General features: G+C 44.5%; 1 protein-coding gene across 1 annotated transcript in view; it reads right to left on the minus strand.

Moving 5' to 3' along the window:
- Nucleotides 1-2,208: 2,208 nt before the first annotated feature.
- The window catches only part of LOC137630156 (uncharacterized), a 93,620-nt gene continuing 68,444 nt past the window's right edge, over nt 2,209-27,384 (minus strand). The window contains exon 6 of the mRNA XM_068361609.1: nt 2,209-3,152. Coding sequence (XP_068217710.1) covers nt 2,740-3,152 — 413 coding nt within the window. The 3' untranslated portion in view covers nt 2,209-2,739. The remainder of the gene's footprint in view (nt 3,153-27,384) is intronic.

Consider the following 27,384-nt stretch of genomic DNA (forward strand, 5'->3'; position numbering starts at 1 on the left):
AATGAGCAAGAGCAGACTTTGAACCTCCCTGTGATGAATGGGTGTGGTTGACTGCTTGGCCCAGGTCAAAGCAGGGCTGGTTACTGGCCAAGCTGTTCTGGTGCGTGGAACTGGTACCGACCGGTGGTATTTCTGAAGCTCCTGTAGTACCTTGGGAAAATGAAAGGCCAAAGCGGTACCACACCCTGGAAAAAAGTGTGACAGCAAGTGCTAGAGCTCCTTGATCACATAGTTATTAGTACAAGCAATAGGCCATATTGGTGGAGCCCCCCCTCCTTTGAATGGATACAGCTTTTAGCGCAGTTGTTCTGCAATCACAGACCAGGTCACTGATTTTCAAAGGATCAGGTATTGGGGGTTGGGGGGGGAACAATCTTTTCTTAAAATCAGTAATGTATCTGCCTTGTGATCGCCCGACTGAGGTTAGAGTCCCCCGCTCAAACTCGTTAATTGCTTTAGTGTCTTCAACCTCACCATCCTTGTGAGCTAAGGATGGGGGTTAGGGGAGCCTATAGCTCTACCTGGCGAGTCATCAGAAGCCATTGCCTGACCCCTCCCTGGTCCTAGCTTGGGTGTTGATGGGGCCTGACCCTCCCTGGTCCGATCTTGGGTGGAGGGGGCGGATAGCTTCACATAACAGCAAATCTTTCCCCTCAATAGCGTTAGAGTTAAGGGCTCAGTCCAGAAAACGGCCTTCACTTGGTACCAGTGCAAACAGTGGTCACTGTCATCAATCTCTTCTTGCTGACCGAGCCCTTAGTTATCAGTCTCTGAAGCTGTTCTAAGGAGGAGAGCAGTTACACAAAGCTCAACTGAGCCCAAAGGTACAACTCGGTGTGTCAGGTATGATTTGGCCAGGAAGGTAGTGTGAACGACAGTTCTCCTCTTCTTGATGAAACTACTGAGGCTGTCACGCCAGTCTCTCCATCGCTGACCAATCCCAAAAGTACTGGTTGGCAGGAGAGTTCCGTACAGTACAAAGAACTGCTCACCTGCTGCCACTGCAATAGTAGTAACTGTAACACTGACACATCACATCTGTACCAGTTAGTACCATCACTCCTTTCCAAAGGATGAGATCCATTGGTTTAAGTCCTATGGCACTTTTAACTAAAGTCCTCACACAAATATGTTCTCAGGGAAGATGTGTTCGACTAAGAAAGGAAGAGGGAGAGGAGACGCAATGAACATGCCTTACATCACCTTGCCAACCATTCTTCCTTGGTGTCACAAAGTTGTTATGGAACCTACACAAGCTTCCTCCGACGCAAACACAAACCACTAATGTTAAGGTTTTGTCAAAAGGGAGGCAACGAGTACACTTGCTGACACTCACACCACACTTAACTAATTACAAATGTATCACCAAATGGTAGCACACTGGTGACACCCTGTGTCCACCACAACACATAAAGATGTTCCTTCATCTTCCTAATTGGAAGGTCATGAACGTCACACTCAGAGGGGATTAACGACTGTATACAGTTGCCCCTTCCCAAAAGATTCATATCCCCATAGAAATAAATTTATTTAGTAATGTGCTTGGCTTTCAATGTACTAACAGTGGTTATTCTGTGACAGTTTAGGTGAGATTTCTCCTATTGCAACCTGTCATTACCCAACTACTGTAGCTTGTTAAAGCTTTAATGGTCTTTCCAGTACAACTGTAGACATCTAATTTTAAAGAACAAAAGGTTTATGCACACAGGAACAAATCAAATTACATAAATGAAAAACATAACAAAAAAGGTAATGGTGTTTATAAATTGGGACAAAGGCAAAAGCCATTCAGCAACCACGTGCAATGGACGAAACCACGCAGGTGGGTTGAAGTTAAAGTCACGAGGCTGGACGGAAAACAAGAAGAAAGGAAAGGAGAATGGAGGTCTAGTCTAATGATATAAAGGGATGCACATTGCAAAAGAATGTTGCCTTAAACTATGCCTATAGGGATACATTGATGCAACTACTTCCCCTTCAAGAGATTTTTGTAGTGGTGATAAATAGTTCCAGAGTATTTAGTATGGGCAAGAGAGTTAATTCATCCAAGCAGGAAAAAAATTAATTATGATACATAAACAGGTGGAAAGACTACTTTCACCTTGAGCAAATGGAAGTAAAGGGAAAAAGTAAGTCTCGCTCAATAAAGTCTACTGTCTAGAAGAAACCTAAAATTCCTCAGCTTGGTAAAAAGTAAAACCAGAGATCGCTTATTCATTGGTGTATTATAAAAATAAAACAGTACCAACTCTGAAGAACTACAAAGTTATTATACACTTGACATTTCAAGGATCATACAGAGATTATTCTAAAACTGGAAACTTACCTTGATTACAGTACTCTGGAGTATCATGCGTTGCTGGTGGTTTAATAATACAAACTGAAATGCAATGCATCAACAGTAATTCAATGTAGAAAATGCAAATACGATTATATAGTCACAATTCTTCCATAAAAGCCCAAAGACAAATCTGGAAAAATTTGGAGTACAATTAGCATACAAAATTGTTATAATATAAAAGTTCAAATTTGTAGAGCCATGAAATAATTTCTTTGATATGAGTATTACTGCTTTTTATGAAACAGGCTACATATTATTTTGGCCTTGACCCAAAAAGGATACCAAAAGTGCAAGTTTTAGTAGTAAAAATTTAATATTAAAACGAGAAAACTACCCTCTGCAAGATAAATGTCATTGTTAAAACCTTAAAATCATTAACATAAAAAAAGATAGGTAAATTATAATGAAGTATCCACCTTCCTTTTTCTTTGAGAGAGACTACAATGAAATCTTCTCTCTATCAATTCAGGTTGGAGAGGCAAAGGTTTTTTAAAACCAATATTCTTAGTAAATGCACTCTTTTCGCTTGTCCTTAATTTCATACTTTCATTAACCTCCTTTTGCATAAATGTTTCATTTGTAGAATGTGCGAACTGCTTTCTGGTATGTAATTCAGATTTATCAAATTCTTCCATCATCCCTATATCCTTACAATCTACAAAAGGGAGTGATGATGCTTTTCTTTGTCTCTTTCTCTCTCTTGAGTGTGAAGAAAACTTTGGTGATAATGGCAAACTACTAAACTGAGCTTCCTCTTTTTGAGCTTCTAACAGCTGCTGTGTCATCAGTTGAGCCCAGAATGTAGGATCATCTGTTGGATAAAAATATGACAAATTTGAAAGTAATTTGTATTTTTCAATATTAAACTTAGCCGGTGATTATATAAGCTGCAGCTCTGCTGCTCGACAGAAAACTCTACGTTCAAAATCCGCCAGCGATCGCTATGCAGGTAGGGGGTGTACTTCAACAGCGCCATCTGTCGTGCAGGTACTCAGTACTCAATGTAAACACAGAACTCAATTTTCTCTCTGTCGTGCCACCGGCAAGACCTACTAATTCGCTGTTGCTAACTGGATTGGTTTTCACAACTTTTTGGTGAAGTACACGTTTCTAGTTTTGAGCTTTCGCTTTGCAGGCTTTATCTTCATTACATCCTTGCATTCTTTTGCTGATATCAGATTATTTGTTGATGACTTTGGATTGTTTTTGAATTTCCCTTTGACTAATTCAAAATGGCTGACCCTTCTCAAGTCCCTAAATTCAGGAAGTGTAATGCTAGGGACTGTTCAAGGCGTCTTCCGAAGGCCTCTATCGATCCTCACACCGTTTGTTCCAATTGTCGGGATAAAACCTGTCAATTGGAAGATCGATGTGAGGAATGCGTTGGGCTTTCGGAATTCGATTTTATCGATTTCCAGAAATATACACGTAGGCTAGAGAGAGATAGAGTCAGGAGAAGTTCATCTCGCTCCGTTGAATTTTCCTCTCCTCATGCCCCACAACCTATTCCTTCCCCCTGTAGTGGTTGCTCCTGATCCCCCTTCTAGCACTCAAGAACCTTCGATGGCAGATATGATGCGTGCCATCCAAGCTCTGGGTGAGAGAGTCGAGTCCTTGGCTAGTGACCATAACCAGCTCATGGCAGACGTCAAGGAGCTGAAGTGTAAGAGTGCAGTGGGTAGTGATAAAGTGAGTGATAGTGTTGTGGATAGTGTTGCGCTTGAGGGTTCGTCTGTTCGTGCCTGTCGTCCTCCCAGTCCGGGACCTCTTGCAAGCTCCCAAGTCCAGGGGAGAAGCAATGTCGTACGACCAAAGGGTTCGAGAGGCTTTAATCAGCGAACAGACGTTCCCTCCGTGGTTTCGGGCGTATCTACCCAAGATCGCCCCACCCACACAAAGACGAGAGAGCCCATTTATTCCTCGTCTGCGGAAGAGGTTTCTCGTAAGAAATCATGGACCAAGGTCTCGCGGCCTCTTAAGCGCAAGTCGGTCCCTTCTGCGCAAGTCCAACGGCCCAGTTGTAGCCACTGGGTCAGTTCGGACTCGCTGCAGTCTTCCGACGACTGCTCACCTCCTAAGAGAGGCAAAGCGGTACCGCATCAGGCAGTCACACCGTCTGTTGCCGCACCTGCTCCTGTAGACCCTAGGTGGTCTTTGCTGCAGACCATGCAGTCTCAGTTAACGTCATTGATGCAGGACTTTCGTGCGGAGAAGGTTGACGCTGCACCAACCTCTAGCCTACAACCACCTACGGTTGTGCGTCCTGTGGACGCTGAGGCGACCTTCTGCCGCACTCCAGCTGAGAGAGTCCCGCCACTCATGCGTTCCAGTGTACCCTGCCAGCCGCATGTTGACGTTCAGCTACGCACGGAACCTTCCGTTGACGTTCGCGAGGTACAACAACAGTCTAAGTTGTTTTGTTTTGACGCGGTGCGTCAACCTCCGCAACCCAGTGTGGTTACCTCTGCTCGCCCACATCAGACTAGACAGTCTGGAGTAGACGCTATGCGTCCCCGCGCTGCTATGGTTGTTGCCAGTTCACAGACTGGGCAACAGTTCCATGACGTTGCGTCCGGTTCAGTCACGCGTGCACCCGTGCTGCCGGACTCAGCTGACCAGCCGATTCCTACTCCTTTGCCGCTTCCTCCTCAATTCTCAGATGATGGACTCTCTGATGATGACGACGCAGCACATTGATGACCCACATACGGACCTTGACGAACCCAAGACCACGCAACCCTCTTTGGACTTTAGAAAAGTTCTTGCTCTGTTCAAAGAGATGTATCCGGACCAGTTTGTGTCTGCGGCTCCACGCTCTCCTCCGTCAGAGTTTGCTTTAGGTACGCAGTCATCCGCCCCTGCCTTTACGAAACTCGTCCTCGCCCGCTCGTCCAAGAGAGCTTTACGAGTTTTAGGAGATTGGATGCAGTCCAAAAAGAACCTAGGGAAGACAGCGTTTACGTTTCCCACTGCGAAACTCTCTTCCAGATCGAGCGTCTGGTATGCCACGGGAGAAGTTCTCGGCTTGGGAGTTCCTGCCTCTGCCCAGGGCGACTTCTCAAGTCTAGTAGACTCTCCCCGCAGGGTAGCTATGAGACACTCTAAGATATGCTGGTCTCCTTCGGACCTAGACCATCTGTTGAAAGGAGTATTTAGAGCCTTCGAGGTCTTTAACTTTTTGGACTGGTGTCTGGGAGCTTTGAGCAGGAAGATCTCACCGTCTGACAAGGAATCTTCCTTGCTCATAATGTCCTGCATGGACAAAGCCATACGTGACGGATCTAGTGAGCTTGCGGCTTCGTTAGTATCCGGGGTCCTCAAGAAACGGGAGAACCTTTGCTCTTTCCTGTCAGCTGGAGTAACATCGTGTCAGAGATCAGAACTTCTTTTTGCTCCTCTCTCAAAATGCCTTTTTCCAGAGGACTTGATTAAGGAGATTGCTGCCTCTTTGATTCAGAAGGACACCCATGACCTGGTTGCGTCCTCTGCCCGCAAAGCCACCCCTTTGCCTACCTTGTCAAGACCCAGGATGGCCACTCCAGCGTCCAGATTCATTCCGCCCTTTCGTGGCAGAGCCTCCAGCAGAGGAGGTGCTCGTGCCGAAGGGAGACGTGGGAAGAAGAAAGGTACCAAGTCCTTTAAAGGCAGAGTCTGACTGCCACCTTCTTCAGACAGCAGTGGGAGCCAGACTCAAGAACTTCTGGCAGACCTGGGAGAAAAGAGGCTCAGATGCACAATCTGTGAAGTTGCTCAGAGAAGGGTACAAGATCCCGTTTGTACACAAACCCCCTCTAGCAACGTCTCCCATCGATCTCTCTCCCAGGTACAGAGAGGAAGACAAGAGACGAGCTTTGAAGCAGGAGGTGTCTCTCTTACTAGAAAAGGGAGCGGTAGTCAAAGTCCGGGACCATCAATCCCCGGGCTTCTACAACCGTCTCTTCTTAGTGGTAAAGAAGACAGGAGGGTGGAGGCCGGTGCTAGACGTCAGTGCGCTGAATGTCTTTGTCACAAAGCAGACGTTCGCCATGGAGACCACAAAGTCCGTTCTAGCAGCGATCAGAAAGGAAGACTGGATGGTCTCTTTAGACCTAAGGGACGCATACTTTCACGTCCCCATCCACCCAGACTCCCAACCTTTTCTGAGATTCGTTTACGAAAAGGTTGTCTACCAATTTCAAGCCCTGTGCTTTGGCCTAAGCACAGCTCCTCTTGTGTTTACGAGGCTGATGAGGAATATAGCCAAATTCCTTCATTTAGCGGACATCAGAGCCTCCCTCTATTTGGACGACTGGCTTCTAAGAGCTTCTTCCAGTCGTCGCTGTCTGGAGAATCTAAAGTGGACTCTAGATCTGATCAAGGAATTGGGTCTCCTGGTCAATATGGAAAAGTCTCAACTGGTCCCATCCCAAACTATTGTGTATTTAGGGATGGAGATTCACAGTCAAGCTTTTCGGGCTTTTCCGTCGGCCCCCAGAACAAGTCAAGCCCAGGTATGCATCCAGAACATGCTGAAGAAGGAACGATGTTCAGTCAGACAGTGGATGAGTCTGATAGGGACGCTATCATCCCTGGAACAGTTCGTTTCGTTAGGGAGACTACACCTCCGTCCCCTTCAATTTCACCTAGCTGTTTACTGGAAAAAGGACAAGACGCTAGAAGCGGTCTCGATCCCCATTTCCGAGAAGATGAAGTCGTCCCTGACTTTGTGGAAGGACAGTATCAGCCTCAGAGAGGGTCTGCCCCTGGCTGTTCAGACCCCCAACCACGTTCTCTTCTCGAACGCATCGGACACGGGCTGGGGTGCGACATTAGACGGTCGGGAATGCTCGGGAACTTGGAACTCGAGTCAAAGAACGTTACATATCAACTGCAAGGTCATCTGGCCTTGAAAAGCTTCAAGTCCCTCCTTCAAGGCAAAGTGGTGGAGGTGAACTCGGACAACACCACGGCTTTGGCGTACATCTCCAAGCAAGGAGGGACCCATTCTATGACGTTGTACGAGATCGCAAGGGACCTCCTCACCTGGTCAAAAGATCTAAACCTTTCTCTAGTAACGAGGTTCATCCAAGGCAACTTGAATGTCATGGCAGATTGCCTCAGTCGGAAGGGACAAATCATTCCAACAGAATGGACCCTACACAAGGATGTGTGCAAGAGACTGTGGGCCACATGGGGCCAGCCTACCATAGATCTCTTCGCAACCTCGATGACCAAGAGGCTCCCAATATATTGCTCACCAATCCCGGACCCAGCAGCAGTTCATATAGATGCCTTTCTACTGGATTGGTCACATCTAGACCTATATGCATTCCCCCCGTTCAAGATTGTCAACAAGGTACTGCAGAAGTTCGCCTCTCACGAAGGGACAAGGTTGACGTTAGTTGCTCTTCCTCTAAGGGTGGACCTTCTACGTCAGCCACACGTAAAGAAGGTACACCAAGGCCTCCACGCTCTTCGTCTGACTGCCTTCAGACTATCGAAAGACTCTCTAGAGCTAGAGGTTTTTCGAAGGAGGCAGCCAGGGCGATTGCTAGAGCAAGGAGGACATCCACTCTTAGAGTCTACCAGTCGAAGTGGGAAGTCTTCCGAAACTGGTGCAAGTCAGTATCAGTATCCTCGACCAGTACCTCTGTAACCCAAATAGCTGACTTCCTATTATACCTGAGGAAAGAAAGATCTCTTTCAGCTCCCACTATCAAAGGTTACAGAAGCATGTTGGCATCAGTCTTCCGTCACAGAGGCTTAGATCTTTCCAACAACAAAGATCTACAGGACCTCCTTAAGTCTTTTGAGACCACGAAGGAGCACCGTTTGGCTACACCTGGTTGGAATTTAGACGTGGTACTAAGATTCCTTATGTCAGAAAGGTTCGAGCCACTACAATCAGCCTCCTTTAAAGATCTCACTTTAAAGACTCTTTTCCTGGTTTGCTTAGCCACAGCTAAAAGAGTCAGTGAGATTCACGCCTTCAGCAGGAACATCGGATTTTCATCTGAAACGGCTACATGTTCTTTACAGCTTGGTTTTCTAGCCAAAAACGAGCTACCTTCTCGTCCTTGGCCGAAATCGTTCGATATTCCAAGCCTTTCAAATATGGTTGGAAATGAACTAGAAAGAGTCTTATGCCCTGTTAGAGCTCTTAAGTTCTATTTAAGACGAACTAAACCTTTACGAGGACAGTCAGAAGCTTTATGGTGTTCTATTAAGAAACCTTCTTTGCCTATGTCAAAGAATGCCTTATCCTATTATATCAGACTGTTGATACGAGAAGCTCATTCCCATCTGAGTGAGGAAGACCAAGCTTTGCTGAAGGTAAGGACACATGAAGTTAGAGCTGTCGCAACTTCAGTGGCCTTTAAACAAAATATATCTCTGCAGAGTATAATGGACGCAACCTATTGGAGAAGCAAGTCAGTGTTCGCGTCTTTTTATCTTAAAGATGTCCAGTCTCTTTACGAGAACTGCTACACCCTGGGACCATTCGTAGCAGCGAGTGCAGTAGTGGGTGAGGGCTCAACCACTACATTCCCCTAATTCCATAACCTTTTTAATCTTTCTCTTGAAATGTTTTTTATTGTTGTTTTTGGGTTGTCCGGAAGGCTAAGAAGCCTTTCGCATCCTGGTTGATTTGGCGGGTGGTCAAATTCTTTTTTTGAGAAGCGCCTAGAATAGAGGTTTTGATGAGGTCCTGTAGTATGGGTTGCAACCCTTGATACTTCAGCTCCTAGGGGTCGCTCAGCATCCTAAGAGGATCGCGAGGCTCCGTAAGGAAGACGTACTTAAAAAGGCAGAGTAATTGTTCAAGTCAACTTCCTTACCAGGTACTTATTTATTTTATGTTTGTTATTTTTGAATAACTGCTAAAATGAAATAAAAAATCCTTAGCTCATAATAATGTAAACAGTTATTGCTGGTCTCTACCCACCCCCCTGGGTGTGAATCAGCTTATATAATCACCGGCTAAGTTTAATATTGAAAAATGTTATTTTTATAATAAAATAAATTTTTGAATATACTTACCCGGTGATTATATATTAAAGGACCCTCCCTTCCTCCCCAATAGAGACCCAGTGGACCGAGGAGAAAATTGAGTTCTGTGTTTACATTGAGTACTGAGTACCTGCACGACAGATGGCGCTGTTGAAGTACACCCCCTACCTACATAGCGATCGCTGGCGGATTTTGAACGTAGAGTTTTCTGTCGAGCAGCAGAGCTGCAGCTTATATAATCACCGAGTAAGTATATTCACAAATTTATCGTATTATAAAAATAACATTTTTCCTAACAATATATAGCTGGAGCTATTTATAGAGATATATTTTCGGCAAAGCTGATAGACGAGCCATGAGAATTTTAGAGAGAGATAACCACCCCAACTGCTAGTTAGCGGGAGGGATGGGGGGTTAGCTAACTATCCTGCTCACTCACACCTGGGCTGAGCACCCACTCTTGCATTCGGGCTGGACTTTCTTGGGGGACAGGGTTGGCAGGCCAATTTGTATAATTAGCTCTAGGTATGTATTGTTAGGAAAAAATACAAAATAACTTTCAAATTTGTCATTTGTCCCAACACTACACACAAACCTTCCCTTATCTATAGGGAAGACTTACCTCTTACGAAGGAGGAAGTCTTCGCCAACTGGCTTTGGCATTTGATTGATTGATTGATTGATTTAAGGTTTTCAGGCATCCTGACATCTAAGGTCATTGACGCCGATATCATTTAGTTTATACATACAAAAAAATTAAAGAATAATCAATTAAAACCATATAAGTTGAATGTCATTATAAAAGTTAGATAGTTTTCAGAAGACCTGCTTCTGAAATGAATATAAAAATGCCACTTGCATAGTAGGACGCATCATGTCCAAGGATGAACCTGCCACCCTCACTTCGAGCCTCAAACAAATATCTATTCCTTAAGTTATTATAATTGGGGCATTATCAGTTACTAAACAGTTGTCACAATACGGTTGCTGTTGGCCCTTCAGCAGAAACTCGTGTGTCAAACGAGTGTGACCAATACGGAGACGACAAAGAGAAGTCTCCCATTTTCGGGGCATCATATTCTACCTCCAAGGAGATATGACATTTGTTACTTCTCTCATTTTATTGCCATCTAGACTATCCCAGTGCTGTTGCCATTTATTACAAAGCAATTTCTTGATGTTAGGTAGGAAATCGTTACACGGAATGGGATACCTTCTTGGCAGCAACTCGGATGCAGCATTCTTTGCCAGTGAATCTGCCTTCTCATTCCCAGACACACCTACATGTGCTGGAACCCAACAAAATCTAACCATTAAACCTCTCCGTCCAATAATAAAAAGCCATTCTAAAATCTTTAAAACTAGAGGGTTTCTAGAATTAAAAACTTCTAAAGCTTGAAGGACACTCCTTGCATCACTAAAAATTGTACAATTACCCTCCTTCTCCAACGCTATTTTCTCAATATCGGTTAATATGCCATACAGTCCGGCAGTAAATATGGAAGCTGTTAGAGGAAGTGCACCTCTACAATTAAAACCCTTATTATGTACTCCAAATCCAATGCCAGCATCAGTTTTGGAGCCATCAGTATATATAAAAGTCAATCCTCTATGTTCTCCAGCATGTTCCATAAAAAGAGACCAGGCTTCTAGGTCAGTCATATTCTTCTTAACACCAATAAAGTATTTACAAAAAGATATCTGGTAATTTCCATGGTGGCGTTGATGATACCTTGAATGGAAGTACCTTACTTGTGATTATATCCAGACTCAATCGTTTCACCCGAAAGCCATAAGGTTGAGGAGATTTTGAGTGCAACTCAAAGTATGATGTGTGTCTTACAAGGCTTTCAGTCTGAAAGGCTAAAGAGTTAGGGAGTCTTTGCAATCTAAACCAATACCGAATAATGGAAGACATTCGGTAAAGGTCTAGAGGTGGAGACTTGGGATAGGCGAGGTTCTAAATGCTCCTGTAGACAATCTAATACCAGCATGATGTATCGAGTTTAATATCTTTAACCGGCTTGGGGTGGCTGAAGAGTATACTTCACATCCATAACTAATTTTGGAAAAAATCAAGACCTTGTATAATTTTAAAATAGTATTGAAGTCTGCCCCCCATGATGTATGGGACAATACTTTTAAGATATTCAGAGCCTCGAGACATTTAGCTTTTAATGCTTTTAAGTGAGAAACCCATGTATCAAATATCAAACCTAAAAATTTAGCTTCACTTAAACATGGGATCTGTTGACCTTTAATGTATATATCCGGGTCTGGATGTACTCCCCGGATACGACAAAAATGGACAATAGTAGTTTTACTTGCCGAGAACTTGAATCCATGCATATCAGCCCACTGGATAATTTTGTCACTAGCGAGTTGTATTTTTCTCTCAACCATTGCCATTCTAGTTCCAGCAAATGATATTGAGAGATCATCCACAAATAATGTTGAGAGAACATCTTGGGGAATGACTGAAGATATCCCATTAATTGCTAGTGCAAACAGAGTTACACTCAGCACACTCCCCTGAGGAACTCCTCTTTCCTGAAACCTCCTCTCCGATAGAGTTTCCCCCACTCTCACTTGAAAAACTCCATGCGAAAGAAATGACTGAATAAATAGTGGTAGTTCTCCTTTTAATCCTAATTCATGAATTGTTTTAAGTATACCATATCTCCATGTGGTATCATATGCCTTTTCAAGGTCGAAAAAAACTGTCACATGGTGCTGTTTGGAAGCAAAGGCTTCACAAATAGAGGACTCAAGTCGTATGAACACATCAGTTGTTGAGTGCATTCTTCTGAATCCACATTGAATCGGTGATAAAATACCCTTCTTTTTAAGGTACCACATTAACCTTGCATTGACCATCTTCTCCATGATTTTACATAAACAAGAAGTCAATGCAATAGGTAGATAGCTTGCAGCTAAAAACTTGTCCTTACCAGATTTTAAAAAGCCTAAAATAATGGCTAGTTCCCAAACACTTGGGTAACTATGATCATGCCATATTCTATTAATAATACTTACAATAAATAACTTTGTATTAAAATTTACATGTTTAACCACTGAATATGGAATTCCATCGGGTCCAGGGGCTGTATCGTTATAAGTAGCGAGTGCGGAATCAAGTTCTCTTTCAGTAAAAGGAGAATTATACGATTCTTCCCTTCCTGTTGCAAAATTTAAAATTTTCTTTTCTTCAATGCTCCTGTACTGGTGACCAGGAGCTGCTACACTCTTGCACGATACATTTGAAAAATGGTCAGCCAGGGCATTGCTAACTTCATTTCCTTCAGTCACATACTGACCATTCACTTTCAACACTGGTGGTGGGTTCAGGGTAAATTTTCCTGCAATCTTTTTCATTTTCCTCCATACAGAAGATGGTGGTGTTCTACTATTAATGGAGGAAACAAAAGCCACCCAAGATTGGCGTCTAGCTTCTTTCATGGCACGACGGAACTGTGCTCTACACTTTTTGTATGTTATCAAATTTTCATCCGTACGGCGTCTATGCAATCTAGTCAGAGATTTTCTGGTGGCTCTCTGCAAGGCTGTTAATTCTGAAGACCACCACGGGACTGGTAGTCTTTTCAATAATCCTGTGGTTTTGGGAATCGAATTGCTTCCTGCTGTATGGAGAGTTCCATTCAGTAAGTCTATGGCATCATCAATACTGTACTTTCAAACTGTTCTGCTCTCCCTTCAATTTCACTTAGCTCAGAAAATTTAACCCAGTTTGCCTTGTCAATATTCCATCGTGGCGATCTTTGTAAAGGCGGACCCTTGTTGGTGTTTATAATGATTGGTGCATGATCACTAGTATGGCAATCATCTAATGTCCTCTCCTGTATTAAGGAGTCCCACATCCTCATTATCCACAATTGATGAGATAAATATTGCCCCCTGTGTTTGCCAAAACATCACCCCAAAAAGGATGTCTAACATTCATATCTCCCAGTAAGAGAAAAGGTTGAAGGAGTTGTCGAATGACTTCTACTAAATCATCATATAAAATATTATCATTTGGAGGTAAGTACAGAGAGCATATTGTATATTTTCTCCCTTTATCAATTTGCACAGCCACTGCCTGCAGGGTTGTACGTACAGACATAGGTATTTGGGGAACATCTCGACGAATGTACGTGAGACTTCCGCCATTGCTCCCTGCTTGTGGATTATATGGTGCTCTATAGCTAATATATTCTCGAGGACTAGGTGTTAGAATCAAGCATACTTTCCTGTAGACATACAATTATGGGGGGAATGTTCAAGAATTAGGAACTTAAGTTCTTCATATTTCACCCTCAAACCCTGACAGTTCCATCGCAAAATGGAGGAGAAAACTATGGGTTATTTCTGGAAGACATCTTAGATGAGGTCTTCCCATTAGCAGTTTTTAATAACATTATTACCTGTAGGTTTCTTCAGAGATGGTCTTGTTATGTTGGGTTTTACGTTTGTGTTTTTCTTTGTATCCTTTTGATCTATTTGTTGAGGTGGATGGTGGACCTCAACTTGAATTTCTGATTTATTCAGTTTATCTTCTGGTTCATTAGAAATATCAACAGACAAAACATCAAATTTATTTGATGTCATAACCTTAATGTTTCTAATGGAAGGGGGACAGAGAGATGGAGATCTCTCTCTCTTACGATTAGTAGATGGTGGGATTCTAGGTTTTTGCACCTTTCCACTACAGGTGCATAAGGTGAGTTGGTCTTTAGTGGAACCTCCATCAAATCAGGCAAGGACACGGCCTGAGAGAGGTTTGTACTATTTTTTGTAATGGGGGACGAAGGCTGTACAGCAATGGGCAATGCCCTAGTGTTAATACACCGTGGTAAAGCCTCAGGAGGTAATATGGTTACCTCGTTATTTGACATTTTATCAGACGGTATACTTTTTTTTGAGCTATTGGAAGTACTAGGTTGGTATGATTTTAATGCCTTAGCATATGTATTTGATTTATTAAATAGTCTTTTGGCATGGGTCACCCTTATATGTTCTAAGTTCGATTTGTTGAGGGCAGCTTCCTCCAACTTATATAGATCACAGCTCTTGTCTGTGGATTTATGATTCGAGCTGCAATTTAAACATCTGGCTCCAAGTGCACACTCTCCATGATAAGATTTGGAGCAAATACCAAACATCTTTTGCAAACTTTAAACGGGTGCCCAAATTTGAAACAATTAAAACATTGCAGTGGCTTCTACTTGAATGGTCTTACTTTAATCCTTTCATTCACAATAATATGAAAAGGTACATCAGCATCCTGGAACGTAAGGATTATCATTGATGTACCTGGAACTTTGTGAACTTTCCATACATTTAGTGGACACATGGCCAGTATCTCCTCCTCTGTAAATTCATATAGATCTCTGTTAAAAACTAACCCCCTTCCGTAGCTAAAATTTAGGTAGGGGTTGACATCTAACTTAATGTCATCTTTACTTTTTTTCATGTTGGATGATATTACAGACTATGTACTGGATTTGGCATGGATATGGAAACTATAATTTCCAAAACGAGATATATCGCCTGGTGCAATAGTTCCTACTTTTTTTCTGATTCAATTTGCATATTTTAAAATAATTCGGTGTAACCCCCTTTGATTCAGCTATAAGCCACATCGGTGGTTTTGGCTTTCTCTGGTAGGGCATAACTAAATCTGCGTCTTTTTCCAACCAATCAGCAGGCCTATACACATCCAAATCTTTTGGTACCTTATCGCAGAGAGCAGCCGCGACATTCAAGTTATTAATCTTAATATTATTCAAGTTACTTATTGCATTAAATGCTTCGTCATAACTACTGTAAGATATCCATGAATCCCATGTTTCAGCTTCAAGTTTCATCCTTATTTCTTTTATGCATCCATAGCATTCAAATGCTCTATATGGATCATCATAATTTGTCTCTATTGAAATTTGGGTAACATGAAAGATTCAAAGTTTCCTCGTGTTACCCAAATTACTCGATTTTGAAATATCAGTAGAATGGTCCTTTCCCGTTCCGAGGTCATCAACAGAACTTTCCCTTATCACATTATCAGAGGTCGTTAAAAGTGCCAGGGGGAGTCAGCAAATCCAGGGGATGGGGAGTCAGTATTTGAAGGGCCCATATTTAAGGGTGGGATTTTCTTCATTTTTTGTTGGTTTTGTTGGTTTACCTGCTTGAGAATTTTAAGAAAGTATCATACGTTGGAAAGGAAATTTGCATTCTCCATTATCGGCACAAAGAGAGTATACTTCCCAGATGGTCCACTCCATACCCTACCCGAAGGATAGCATCAAAACAGATATAGAGGCACAGGTGTAAGCTAAACCCGCCTGTTAGGACTCAGACCAAGGATTTATGGAATCATCCTCCCCATATCTGTAATGATGAGGCTTCCAGCCAAAAGCCAAGAGTCCCACCTTAAGGATTGGATCCCCCTGGATTCCGATGACCCAACCATTGAGAGTAGTTCTGCCAAAAAGGTCCAAACCATCTTTGGGATGGCTGAGATCATCCAATACTCTCATATATAGCTTTGAATGCAGATACCTCCCAACCGTGATCCCTTCTCCCATTCATCTAAGCAGGCAGTAATAACGAATGTGAAAATATCCACGCCATTTAAATAAAAATAAAAATAAATAGATAAATAAATAAATGGAAAAATAAAATAAATATATATATATATATATATATATATATATATATATATATATATATATATATATATATATATATATATATATATATATATATATATACACAGTATATATATATATATATATATATATATATATATATATATATATATATATATATATATACACACAGTATATATATATATATATATATATATATATATATATATATATATATATATATATATATATATATATAGATGTATGCATATATATATATATATATATATATATATATATATATATATATATATATATATATATATGCATACATCTATATATATATATATATATATATATATATATATATATATATATATATATATATATATATATATATATATATATATTATATATATATATATAATATATATATATATATATATATATATATATATATATATATATATATAATTATATATATATATATATATATATATATATATATATATATATATATATATATATATATATATATATATATATATATATATATATATACACACAGTATATATGCATACATCTACATTATATATATATATATATAACTTAAGAGAAATAATACTGATAGAGTTAGGACAGCAAGACAAAAGAAAGTTGATAAAATTAGGAGAAGGTTGAAGAAATAATGAGCAGAAGGAATAGAACAAAGGGAGATAAATTTAGATTCGAACTTGGGGAGTAATTTCCCCAAGTTCGAGAGCCCTCTTGCCCATCACAATTATTCAACAATATGAAGAAACCACATGACTGCGTCAAGGCATTCTCTCATTAAGAGGGTTGGCACTTGACCCGGGGTTCTCTCTAATATGATACAGATCATAAGTAGTAGGAACCCTGTCCTCGTTAAAATAGTTGTGCTATGCAGGATTAGCGGTATATGGAAGCTGTGTTTGTGATACTTAGTAATGTAGCCAGTCTTGGTATATAGGATCTCGAGTCAGAGGAATCTGAGAGTACCAAGACTTTGTTGGGGGATGCAACAAGTATTATTTCTATACTTGGGATACCCAAGCGAAATGAATCTACCTGCAGAGAGGTGAAGTCAGCTGTGTTGAGTACCGTGGCGCAGATTCCCAACGTGGGGGAAAGCTAAAAGGAAGAAGGAAGCCAGTCATTCTTTACTCATTCACCCCAGACTACCCCGGGTGACCTCAACCCAATGCTACATGTCTATCGAGGAGCTGGAGCTTGAGGTGTTTTAGACCACTTGTTATGTAGCCAGCACAGGACCAATGGAAAAAGTATCCATGATTCTGTGGTTTACGTCTTGCAGTTAGTGGGCGGTGAAGGTAGTTCCGACGCTTCCAAACGCCTGTTTGTGTTAACTGTGCCGCAGAGTAGTTTTTCTTGAATGCCAGGGACATTGCAATGCCCCTGACTTTATGAGATCTTGGTCACTTTTGTGAGGGAGGGTCAAGATGAACTGTCAAGTCGATGACCTTGTGAATCAAAGAAGAGATTGTAATTCTCGTGACCCTCCTCTTGACCTTCCGCGTGCCAACAAACAATGCCGACACGTTGCGAACTGCTGCTGTTCTTTTAAGGTAACACCTAGACTCCTCACTGGGCAAAGTAACAGTTGATCTGGATCTTCGGTTACAGAACGTAGACTATCCTGAATGGGCCGAATCTAGGACCCGACACACCCAGATTTTGTCTTGGCAATAAACTCAGGGAGTTACTTTTCCCTATGGGAGACATTGCAAGATAGACCATGCAGCTCACCAACTCTCTTTGCTAAAGCCAAAGCGAGTAGGAATGTCTTCAGGGTAAGGTGGCGATCTGTTGCCCGGCGTAAGGGTTCATAAGGGGGACCCTTCAAAGACTGAAGGACCCAAACCACATTCCAAGGAGGAGGTCTAACTTTCAACTGTGGACAAGTAATCTTATAACTCCGTATAAGTAGGGAAAGTTCCAACGAGGAGGAAATATCTACTTTCAGTTTAAAGGCGAGACTCGAATCTGAGCGGTATCTTTAGACTGCCAAAACCGAGCGAAACATCTTTTCGCAAAATGTACAAGGAACTCTGCTATTAGAAGCATCGAGGGGAGCAATACCCCTTCCACAACACAAGCTACAGAAAATGGTCCTGGGGACCCGCCGAGGACCTCTTGAAGGGCACCCTTCTACAACATGGTTTGGACTTCTGCCCGGAGGGTTAACTCCTTTGTGGATCTCTTCGCATAGGAGCTCGTTGGGACTGGATCCTGAATCGAGGGGGAGATTGAATGAACTGGACACGATACCCTGAAGGAAATACCTTGACCGTCCAGGGCTTGGCCGCGAACTGCAGCCATCCCCCACAAGAGGACATGTGGGAGGACTGCTCGTCCTACCGGGATCGGCCTCTGCCAGATCCCCTATTTCCCTTACCTCCACGGGAGGACTTTGAACCTCTACGGTTGCCTTGAAAAGACATTTTAGACACATTAGAGCACCTAGCCCTATTTGTCTGCAGTCTAGAAGCAGGCTGATTTTTCTGTGGAGGAGGTTGATAAGGCCTCAATGTTAAGGCCTTTTGGAGTAGGGAATTCTGGTTATACTTCCCCTACCTCCACCAATCGCTTGACATCTTCCGGCTTAAACAAAGAACTCCCCTCGATAGAGGAGTTTCTCAGCCAAGAAACCTCAGCCTGTTTGAGCTGCTGGTGGAATCTGTCGACGATCAAATCCCTCCTTCACAAGATGGTGTTAGCCGACAGGTTAACCAACTGGTGGGAGAGGAACTCAATCGTCCTAGTGCCGGACAAGAGGAAGGTGTCCCTCCACTTCCTTTTGGACTCACAAGACCAGTCCAGAGACCTGACCAGTTGTCCCACAGATTCTAAGCAGAGGTCCAGACCGAGAGACCCATTAGTTTCTCTGCTGCACAAACAGTGGTGGGAGGAGTTTAGAGGAGGTATTAGAGTGGAGAAAGGTAGAGGAAACTGTGGTCTGAGCCACTGCATCTGTCTGGCACTCTTCAACTCCTTTGAACTGGGCAAAGCTGAACTGGCCCTTGGGGATCTCTTAAGTACCATAGACCTGATCCAAGACCGTGTCTTTTCCATCCAGAGGGGCTGCTAACGGATTTGGCAGTCCGCTGATGGATCTGTTGCAGGCTAAAACCTACTAGAAGGCATGCTCTGACTCCTGCTTCATCACTGAGAGCTTAGATCTAGCAGCTGATGGCAAAAGGTCGTCCTCGAGACCATTATGCTCATCCAACTCCAAGCTCACATCCATAAGAGCCCGGGGTGGATCAAAGTCATCGGGATAGGTCGTTGACAATTCAATTCCAGTTGACGAACTAGACGAGACTTCCCTCTGCCACTCTTGCAGAGGTGTGAAACCTCTTACCAAGGACTTTGGGATGGTGAAAAGATCCTTCAGTTCCCTGCACTGAGGCATGAGTTCCTCCATAAGAGTAGCCCTTACGGTCTTCTCTTTCCTGAGAGGATGTTGATCCAGTCACCAACTCTATCGGAGAGAAGGGGAAGAAGTCTGTCAAGGAGATTGTCCTGCCCTTCCTGTGGGAGATGGCCTGATCTTTTTCTTCCTCTTCAGTTTAGCTGGTGGAACCCAGAACTGTAGGAGACTCCCTTGAATCTCTGAGGTACTTTCCTCCCAAGTCCTTTTCCGAGGGAGAGAGGTCTCTCCTTGTGGGAAGGTCCTGCCAGAGCAGAACCTTCAGAACTTCTCCTGGGGTCTGCAGAAGGAGAGGCGCCAGGAAGGAGAGCAGCCAACAGAGGAATTCTAGGTGTAACGACCAAGGATTTCAAGCGAGGAATGGCCCCTGCCACAGCCACACACACTACATTGAATAGTGCACTTAGCCATGGGGAGTCTCTACCGCCCAATGAACTGGAAGGGGGATCCTTTAGACAGCCAGGAGCACTGGGCCTAGGAACCCGGACAAGTTTCCTCGATTCCTTTCCTGCAGGCAGGATTGGCACCAGACAATCAATCGGTGGAGATGCCGAGTGTTGGAACCTCGGAACATCGAACTGCTCACAAGCTTTCCTCAGTCCTTCGTCCTGAACCCAGTCTAGAAGGTACCAATGCCTTGGGGGGATCGGAGCAGACGATCGCAAAGACAAATAACGAGGAAGAGAGCGGTGAGGTAGCGAAGGCTATCTCGGGGCAGGTGGAAGCCTAACGAGAGGGTTTCCCTCTCTCGTAACCAAAAATGGTGACAGAATTTATCTCAAGACAAGAGGCAAGCAGTTGGTAAGGCCAAGTTGACTGGCACAAAGCGACCTCAAGGAAAGCCACAGGTAGGTCTTGTGAGTTGAGATTTCATGAGACACTGCTCTGTCACACGATGTTGTTTTGCCACGTGACGCAGCTGGGAAGCAAGCAAAGGCCAGACGACAAGAACCTGAGGGATTGTTATAGCCAAAGCCTGAAGGTTCTAGATCACACTAACCCTGAGGTTTGGCGTGACAAGAACCTGGAGGCTCTATGTCACGAAATCTCGGAAGACTATCGTAACATGAGACTAGAGGCCCAAGGTCGAGAGCCCGAGAGCTTAGCGCAACAAGAATCTGAAGGTTCTGTGTCACGAGACCATGAATGATCATAGTGATAAGGACCCTAAGGCTCTTGACCATAAGAGCCCGAAGGCTCTGGGTCATGAGAATCAGAGGGTTCAGCGTAACGAATTTTAAGAGAGACGGAGGGCTCAGCATAACAAGTCACAAGAGCCTGAATGAAGGGTCAGTGTAACGCAAGTCACGAGAGCCGGAAGGTTCAGAGCGACGAGGGTTAAGAGAGCCCGGAGACTCTATGCGACAAAAGAGAGCCCGGAGACTCTATGCGACAAAGAGTCCAGAGACCCTGGGTTACGAGCCCTAAAGTTCAACGTAACATGGCTCATGAGAGCCCGAAGGCTCAACGTAACGAAGTTCACGAACCTGAAGGCTTAACATAACGACAGTCACGTAACCCCAAAGCCTCAACGCAACGAGGGTCATAAGACTGTGAAGGCTTAACGTAACAGGGGTCAGGAGAGCCTGAGGGCTCAGCGCAATATGGGTCTCGAGAGCCCAAAAGCTCAACATAACAAAGGTCAAGAGAGCCCGAAGGCTCAGCGTGACGAGGCCCCGAAGGTTTCAGGTTGCGAGAGCCAGAAAGCTCAGCGTAACGGGAGCCCAGAGGCTCAGGGGCACGCAGGCCCGAAGACTCAGTGAGACCATCACAAGAACCCAAAGGAACTACGCGACTTGAACCCAAAGGTTCAAAAGACGTCTCCTTACCACTGGGGAAAGAGCACGCCCGTGGTGAAGAGTAGTCAAAAACTCCTCCTTCTGACGAACCACCGAACGGGAACGTCTAGCTGGATCCTTCGAGGAGGGAGACTGCTGAGCCCCAAAAAGCTCGGAAGCTTTCTCTCTCAAAAGAGAGGAATGTTCTCTCGAAGGAGAACATCGCCTAGGACTATGCTCTATCCCCGCCCTACAGGGAGAAGCGTAGGCGTAAGTTACAAGCTGGTCACAAGCGATTTTCTGTCGCAAAAGAGAGAGATGTTCCCCGGAGGAGGAACATGCCTAGGACTTTGATCTCATCACCCCTGAAGGAGAAGCAACATTTTCGGCGTCGGCCACGGGTGACCAAAAGTCAGACCAATGGGCAGCAGCAACTGCAGCCACAGGGGAAAGCTCCACTTTCGAAGTAGTAGGAGTGTGCTTCCGCTCAACACCTAACTGAAGGAGCTTGAACAGAACTTCCTTTGAAGGGGGATCATCAATGCCCAGCAATGGCCAAAAACCTAACCAATCGTTGATAGAGCAGGCGCTCCCCAGAGGAAGCGGCGGGACTGAATCCCTAAGGGAAACGGTACCATCCCTTGACCTACAAGGTTTCCCTGGAGTAACCAGGTCTGTGCTGCTACTCATCTGTTCCCTGGAGAGGACCGGCGGGGAAGCAGCTTCATGAAAAGATCGGGGCTTAAAGAAGGAGAACTCTCGCTTTGACTTCTTCTTTTCCCTATGTCCATACCTCTCCCATTGTGAGGCAGACCACTCCCGACACTCGATACAGGTGTTGTCCCGATTACACCAGTGGCCCCGGTAAGCCAGACACAGATGGTGGAGGTTCATCTCTAGAGCGGACATGAAGGTACCGCAGGACCAACCTTCGAGACCAAGACTTAAGAAAGCCACATACTCTGAAAAGAAAAAGAAAATAATAGTATTCAAATGGCAAATCTTGGCGGGAGAGAGCGGCAATGACCATCCTCTACCGAGTCAGAAAGCAGAGTGGATGCTCAACCCAGGTGTGTGAGTGGAGTAGCTGGCTACCTCCCACCCCTCCCGCTAGCTAGCGGTTGGGGGTGGTAATCCCTCGCTAAAATTCTCATGGCTCGTCTTTCAGCTTCACCGAAAATATATTCCTCTAAATAGCGCAGGGTTTGTATGTAGTGTCAGAACAAATAAAGATTTGAATATGAGAAAATAAGGTATTCTAAACACAAAAATCATCCTAACACTTAAACAGTTATAATAAAATCTAACTGGTATAACCAATCATTTGGTTAATTTATTTATCCATCCCACCACTAGAATACTACAGTAAAGCTTCCTTTAGTGTTAACATCCCTTAAATAACATGCTTATTATATACTGTTCATTTATAAAGTACAATATACCTATCAGTCTATGAAAGTAGAGTAATCTCATTCTAAGAGGCTGGTGGTGATGGAAAGCAAGAATAAAAATAACTCAACTGACTCAAAGCCTTTGACAGTAATTTGGGACCATTCATAATTTTGGCAGGTTAGGTGATGTATGATAAGTCCCAAAATTAAAGGTAATTTTCATGGTTTTATCCATGGTGCGGGAAATACCAGATTGTCATTCGTTCATGTACCTAATCGTGCTATATAGAACATTTATTCAGGTTTTTCAAGGAATTTTCAGTTTCTTTCTATCTTTGTTCCCTTGTCAATTATCAAACAAATCGTCAACATAAGAAGGTTGACACACGACATCATTGCTACCTGGCCAAAAGGTACAAGCCTAACAGCAATTTTGTCAGAGCCACGGTCAGGGCGGGATTAAAATTACGACATTTGTCAACAAAAAGATACAGTGAGTGCAAGAAGTTATAATATAAAGAATTTTATCTATTTATTCTAAATAAGTTTCTATATATACATATATAATAGTACTGTAATAAAGTATTCAAATAATATTAAATCCTTTGTAAAGATGTTTAAAATTATTTTTCACTGACATATGAATTAAAAGAAAAAGCTTAATCCACTAAAGTTCATACAAGCTGGCAATCCGAATGAAAAGGGTCCAGATTAGCAAGATTTTAATGTTTTTGCCTTCTACTGATACAATAGACTGGCCAATAAAAAGCTTCAGTGATACAGACAATAAGATTTTCTATAGCTCCATAAAATGACAAATTCGGAGATAATTTATATTTTTCCTAACCATACAAACCCTAGCTATTTACATAGGGTATTGCTTTCGGCGTAGCTGAAATGGCGAGCCATTAGATTTTAAACGAGGGTTAACTACCCCTGCGCTAGTTAGCAGGGGTAGGGGAGGGGTAGCTAGCTACCCCTCCCCCCTCACACACTGGTGAACTGATTCACTTCGCTTAGAGGTAGGACTTGACTTGGGGGACAGGGCTGGCGGCCAAATATGTGTAAATAGCTAAGGTTTGTATGGTTAGGAACAATACAAATTATCTCCGAATTTGTCATTTGTTCTGTAACCGAAATACAAACCACGCTATTTACATAGGGTGACTTACCCCTTAGGAAGGGTGGAAAGTCCCCAGCCATACTGGCTTTGGCTTTACCCGGGGACTCAGAATCCAAGTGAGCAGCACTTTGAGAAAAAGAGTCCCTGCACCTCGTAAGTTCCTTGCTCCGCGAAGTGTGTGCGGCCTACATAAGCTTGTGTGTGAAGGGAAGAAGCGTGACTTGTTCTAGGCAGTCGACCTGAAGACCTTTAGATGGAATTATGGACAAGGACTTTCCCAATACCACCTCGTCAGGGTATGGGGGATGCGACAGTATCATTTTAATACTTGGAACACAAGGAAGCATGGTTTACCTGCAGAGGTTTGAGGTCAGCTATGCAGAGAACCTAGGATGCTGCTTTCCCCAAGAGAGGGGAGGATGAAGAAAGAAGTAAGGGCCAGACATACCTCTTTCAATCATGCAGTCTGACACCGGGTAACAATGCCCCTAACCTTCTGCTACCTGTCCATTAAGGAGCCTGAGGTTAGACCAGCTGTTGTGTAGCCACCACAGGCCGATAGAAAAACGTATTGAGGATCCTGTGGGTCACGTCCTGCAAGTAGTGAGCTGTGAAGGTAGTCCGACGCTTCCAGACTCCAGATTGTAGCACCTGCGTCACAGAGTACTCTTCTTAGAGACGTTGCGATGCCTCTGACATCGTGTGCTCTAAGGCTACATGACGGAGGAGGGTCTGGATTCAGGGCGAGATGGATGGTCCTAGAATCCAGGCTGCAAAGGTATTCCTGGTGACCCTCCTCTTCGTCCTTCCTGTGCTCCCAAACAGGGCTGCACATGAGGACGAACTGCAGCTGTTCTTTAAGATAACACCTCCGACTCCTTGCTGGGCATAGTAGGAGAAGGCCTGGGTCATCTGTTACAGAACGGAGACTCAAAATCCTGAAGGAGTCAAACCAAAGGTTTGGGACTCCAAGATCTTGAGTCTAGAAACCGACTCAGGGACGAACCCGAACGTTACCTCTCCCTATCCTCTTGAATGGGCGAAGTCGTACGAGAGACCATGAAGTACGCTGATACGCTTGGCTGAAGCCAGAGCGAGCCGGAGCACCGTCTTCTAAGTCAGGTGCCTGTCAGATGACTAGTGCACTGGTTGACAGGGAGAAGCCTTAAGATCCCTAAGAACCCGAGCCATGTACCATGGAGGAGGTCTCACTTCCGACTGGGTGCAGGTAAGTTCGTAGCTTCGTATGAGCGAAGAAAGATCCAGCGAGGAGGAATTGTCTAACCTTAGAGCCTGAAGGCCAGGCTTGAGGCTGAGCGAAAGGCTTTACCACCGAGAGCAAAAGGCACAATTCCTCCCGCAGATGGACAATAACTCTGCTAACGCTGGAATAGTGGCATTGAGGGGAGAGATACCTCTCCCACGACACCAACCACAGAAGACTCTACACATCGCCGGGTGGCCCCCTGTGGATGACTTCGCAGGTGTCAAGACATCCGCTCCGCGACCTGTCGCGGAACGCCTCTCTCAGTGAGGAGATGCTGGATAGACTCAAGGCATGGAGCCGAAGCAGAGCTACAGCTTGTGGTAGATGTAGTGGTGTGGTTGATATAGCTCTTGTCGTGGGGAAAACTCTCTCGGGAGTTCCATCAAGGGATGCAGAAGATTCGAAAACCACTCTGCCTGATGCCGTAGCGGAGCTATCAGAGTCACCGACAGGTTGGCCGAAAGTCTGGTCTTGTTGAGCCCCCTTTCCCCACAGACCCAACGGTGGCAAGGCGTAGACGTTGATGTTGTCCCACCGATGTGGGAAGACATCTCGACAGGGTGCCTTGGGGTCCAGGGCTGGGGAGAAGTACAGCGACAGCTTGAAATTCAAGGTCGTCGCGAACTGGACCACAAGGTCCGAGCTTGCTGGCTACTGGGGGTTCCAAAGACCACTCGGTACACTCTACCTGCGATGCCCTGTTCCGACTGTCGGAGAGCACATTCCTTGTCCGGAATGAAGCGAGCCGATAGAGGTATTGAGCGGACTTCGGCTCATCTCAGTATCTCTACTGTTGGATGGGAGAGTGTTATGAAAAAGTACCTCCCCGCCTGATGAAAAGCAACTACCATGGTGTTGTCGCTCACGGAGTGACTCGCTGGGGCCTGTTGGGACTGTTGATGGCCAGAATATGGCCTTCATCCCTAGCCAATTGATGGAGGTACCCTTCTAGCTCTGGCCATAGGCTTGAGATCCTTTGGTTCAGAACGTGCCCCCCCCCCTTTTTTGACGTGACCGAGGACAGCATTAAATGCGGGGGAGGGACGAGAAGATCCACTCTCTAGCAAAAGCTTCGTAGGTCAACCACCACTGCAGGATCCCTCGTTCGGCAGGTCCCATAGGACCAGAATGTCTGGGGAATCGTGGTCTTGATTCCGCCGGGACTTGAGTCGCCAAAGCAGGAGACTCTTCTGAGGCGAGTGTTAGGGACTAGAGGGGTCAAGGAGGAAGGTGACCTTGGAGGCGTAACCAGAAAAGGGCTGGAGACTCTCCTCGCCTGAGGAAAGGTTCTCCTACTCTCCTCCGCCTTGCTATCCTGTCATCTGAAGGGAAGGCTTAACGGAGATTGGAGACTAATATTAAGCCTAGATATACCAGTTGTTGCGATGGAAACAGAGAAAACTTCTCGAGATTTACCATGATCCTTAGATCTTGGCAAAGTCCCAGAGGCTTGTCTCGGCGTCAAAGAAGGGTCGATACCGAAACCGCCCGGGTAACCAGTCATCCAGAAAGCGGAGGCGCATGCCGCTCCTGTGTGGACATGAGGGTTCGGGATGAACTTCCTGGTGAATGCCTGCAGAGCTGAGGAAAGATCGAAGCACCGCACCTTGAACTGGTATATCTGTTGCCTAGGCTGAATTCCAAGTACTTCCTGCAAAGATGGATGGACTGGGATCTGGAAGTACCTGTCTCTCGGATCCAGTATGCACGTGAAGTCTTGTGGTTTCCCTACAAGTCTGATCGAAACTGTTGTATCATACTGACCGAAGTTTGTATGACAAACTTGTTCAGGGCTAAGAGGACGATGGCGGGTCGCCAGTCTTCAGGCACTTCATACAAGAAAGTCGTTTGAAGAACCTTGGGGGGAGCCGCCGACAACCTTGGAGAGCATCCTTCTAGAGCATGGTCTCGCCCTCTGCCCGAGGGGCTAGCCCCTTTGCCGATCCCATGGCATAGGGGCTCAGCGACACCAGATTCGCTGACAGGGGAGGAAGAGATGCTACGAAACGTGACACGAAAACCCTGGCTGATCATGGAGATCGTTCAGGAATCGGCCCCGAGTTGCTGCCGCTTGAAGGCGCAAATCCAGGCATCCCCCCCACTGGGGGATGCAGGTAGGGGTTGCCAATCCTAGCGTTTGCGGCCTAGGCCGCCCCCTCTAAGATTATTGCCCTCCCGGGAGGGCTCCTCGCCCTTCGTCCCCGACAGGAGGGGGGAGGCTGCATAGACACCTTGTCTAGCTGCCCGTGCCGGTTCAGATGTCCTAGGCTGAACGAGGCTGTAGAAGTTGAGGCGCTGGAGGCTTGTAGGGACTGGAAATAAGCGCCTTGGAGGAGCGAATCGTGATACGATTCTCCCCACCTCTCAGTTGCTCG

The sequence above is a fragment of the Palaemon carinicauda genome, chromosome 38, assembly GCF_036898095.1.
Source record: "Palaemon carinicauda isolate YSFRI2023 chromosome 38, ASM3689809v2, whole genome shotgun sequence".
Lineage (NCBI taxonomy): Eukaryota > Metazoa > Arthropoda > Malacostraca > Decapoda > Palaemonidae > Palaemon > Palaemon carinicauda.